At 28.4% G+C, this 1,730-nt stretch overlaps 1 protein-coding gene across 1 annotated transcript in view; it reads left to right on the top strand.

The window, feature by feature from the left end:
- Positions 1–1,730, top strand: part of LOC105627609 (Fanconi anemia group M protein) — an 8,376-nt gene that overhangs the window by 1,043 nt on the left and 5,603 nt on the right. Inside the window, exons 3-6 of the mRNA XM_012208888.1 lie at positions 557–729; positions 942–1,031; positions 1,152–1,376; positions 1,451–1,604. Coding sequence (XP_012064278.1) covers positions 557–729; positions 942–1,031; positions 1,152–1,376; positions 1,451–1,604 — 642 coding nt within the window. The remainder of the gene's footprint in view (positions 1–556; positions 730–941; positions 1,032–1,151; positions 1,377–1,450; positions 1,605–1,730) is intronic.

The raw sequence follows: 1,730 nt of genomic DNA, 5'->3' as shown, positions 1-1,730 counted from the left end.
GAGAGAGAGAGAGGAAAGAAATAGAAAGGAAAACTGGATAGAGCAACTTTAGGATACATTTCAGGAGATATTATTAATTTATATCATTCTATTTTTATTGCTTATCAAATCAGTGTAAAACAAGGATAGAATGATATAAATAGAACTAATAGTATCTTCCTGAATGTGCTTTTAATGTTAACGCAATTAATTAGATAAATAAAAAAGAGCATGGAAGGTATAGAAGGACGAGTGAAGTTAAGACCATGTCCCTTTTTTGATAGTATACATGGTAAAATGAATAAATATTCTATTTGTTTAACATTGGCAAATAATAAGGATGTAATGATTTACTGTATTATATGGTTGTATTTCAAAATTAACTGCCAGCATTGAAAAATTAGTAATAGTACACATAATGTAAACTACAGATTTTCAGTATTGGCAATGAATTTTAGAACTCAGCCTAGGTAATTTGTGTCTCTGCTAGAAAGCATCTTTAATAGTATATAAACTTATGTATTTTGTACTACATATTATCATATAATCTAATAAAAATATGTTGTTTAACATACAGGTGCGGTAATTCAAAAGAATCGTGAAATAGCTTGGCTCAAGAAGAGAATAATATTTGCTACTCCTCAAGTATTTCATAATGATCTTGAGAGATCGATCATACCAAGTCATCTAATTAAGTGTGTTGTCATGGACGAAGCTCATAAAGCTCTGGGCAAGCATTCGTATTGTGAGGTAAAATAAAGGAATATAAGAGATATGGAATATGAAGGAATATAAGAAATTTTAGCTCGTATTATTTTGATTGATTTAATTTTTAATTTTTTAATCTTCAATCTCGATTTTTAATATATAATCTGATTTCGGCATTTTAAGACATTACTTAAATGATCTTGAAATAAGAACAGACTGTGAATACCGATTTTAAGAAAATTTATAACTTTTAGTGTGTCAGAATATTATCCACGCAGAATCAATACTTTAGAATATTAGCACTTTCTGCCACGCCTGGAAATAAACTAGATAATGTTCATGAAGTAAGTAAATTCAATGCTGTACATGTAAATAAATATTTAATGTTTTTGGAAATTTGAATTAGAATTTTAAGGAGTAATAAATAATTTAATATTCTCTGATGAATATTTTATTGCGCATAGGTAATACAGAATTTAAATATCTCCCATTTAGAATTAAGAGATGAGAATTCAATCGATATAGTACCATATATTAATAAAAGAAAAGTAGATATTATTTTGGTACCTCTTAGCAATGAATTAGCTGCATTCAAAGAGAGATATATTATTATTATGGATCGCCATGTAAAATTTCTTATGCAATGTAATGTATTACGAGGTCATACAGCAAACATATCTAAAGGAAGGGTAATTAAATTATATTTATAAAAATGTTTATGATTACTGGTATATTTATTTTAAATGTTCACTGTGTTTCTTAGGTATTCCATTTGTTGAGGGAATTTAAAACAAAGACAAATAAATCTGGAAATTATGGGCAAATCATGAAGACATTGAATATTTTGTTAACTATGTATCATGCTTATGAACTTATGATTAGGCATGGATTGCGTGCTTTTCGCAAATTTTATGAAAGTACATTATTTATAAAATTCATATTACAATTAATTTTATGAAAGACGCTACACCCCCTCCCCTCCCACACACACACACACACACACACACACACACACACACACACACACACACACACACACACAC

The sequence above is a fragment of the Atta cephalotes genome (genome assembly GCF_000143395.1).
Source record: "Atta cephalotes unplaced genomic scaffold scaffold00009, whole genome shotgun sequence".
NCBI classification, from domain to species: domain Eukaryota; kingdom Metazoa; phylum Arthropoda; class Insecta; order Hymenoptera; family Formicidae; genus Atta; species Atta cephalotes.
This window is presented reverse-complemented; position numbering and strand designations above follow the sequence as displayed.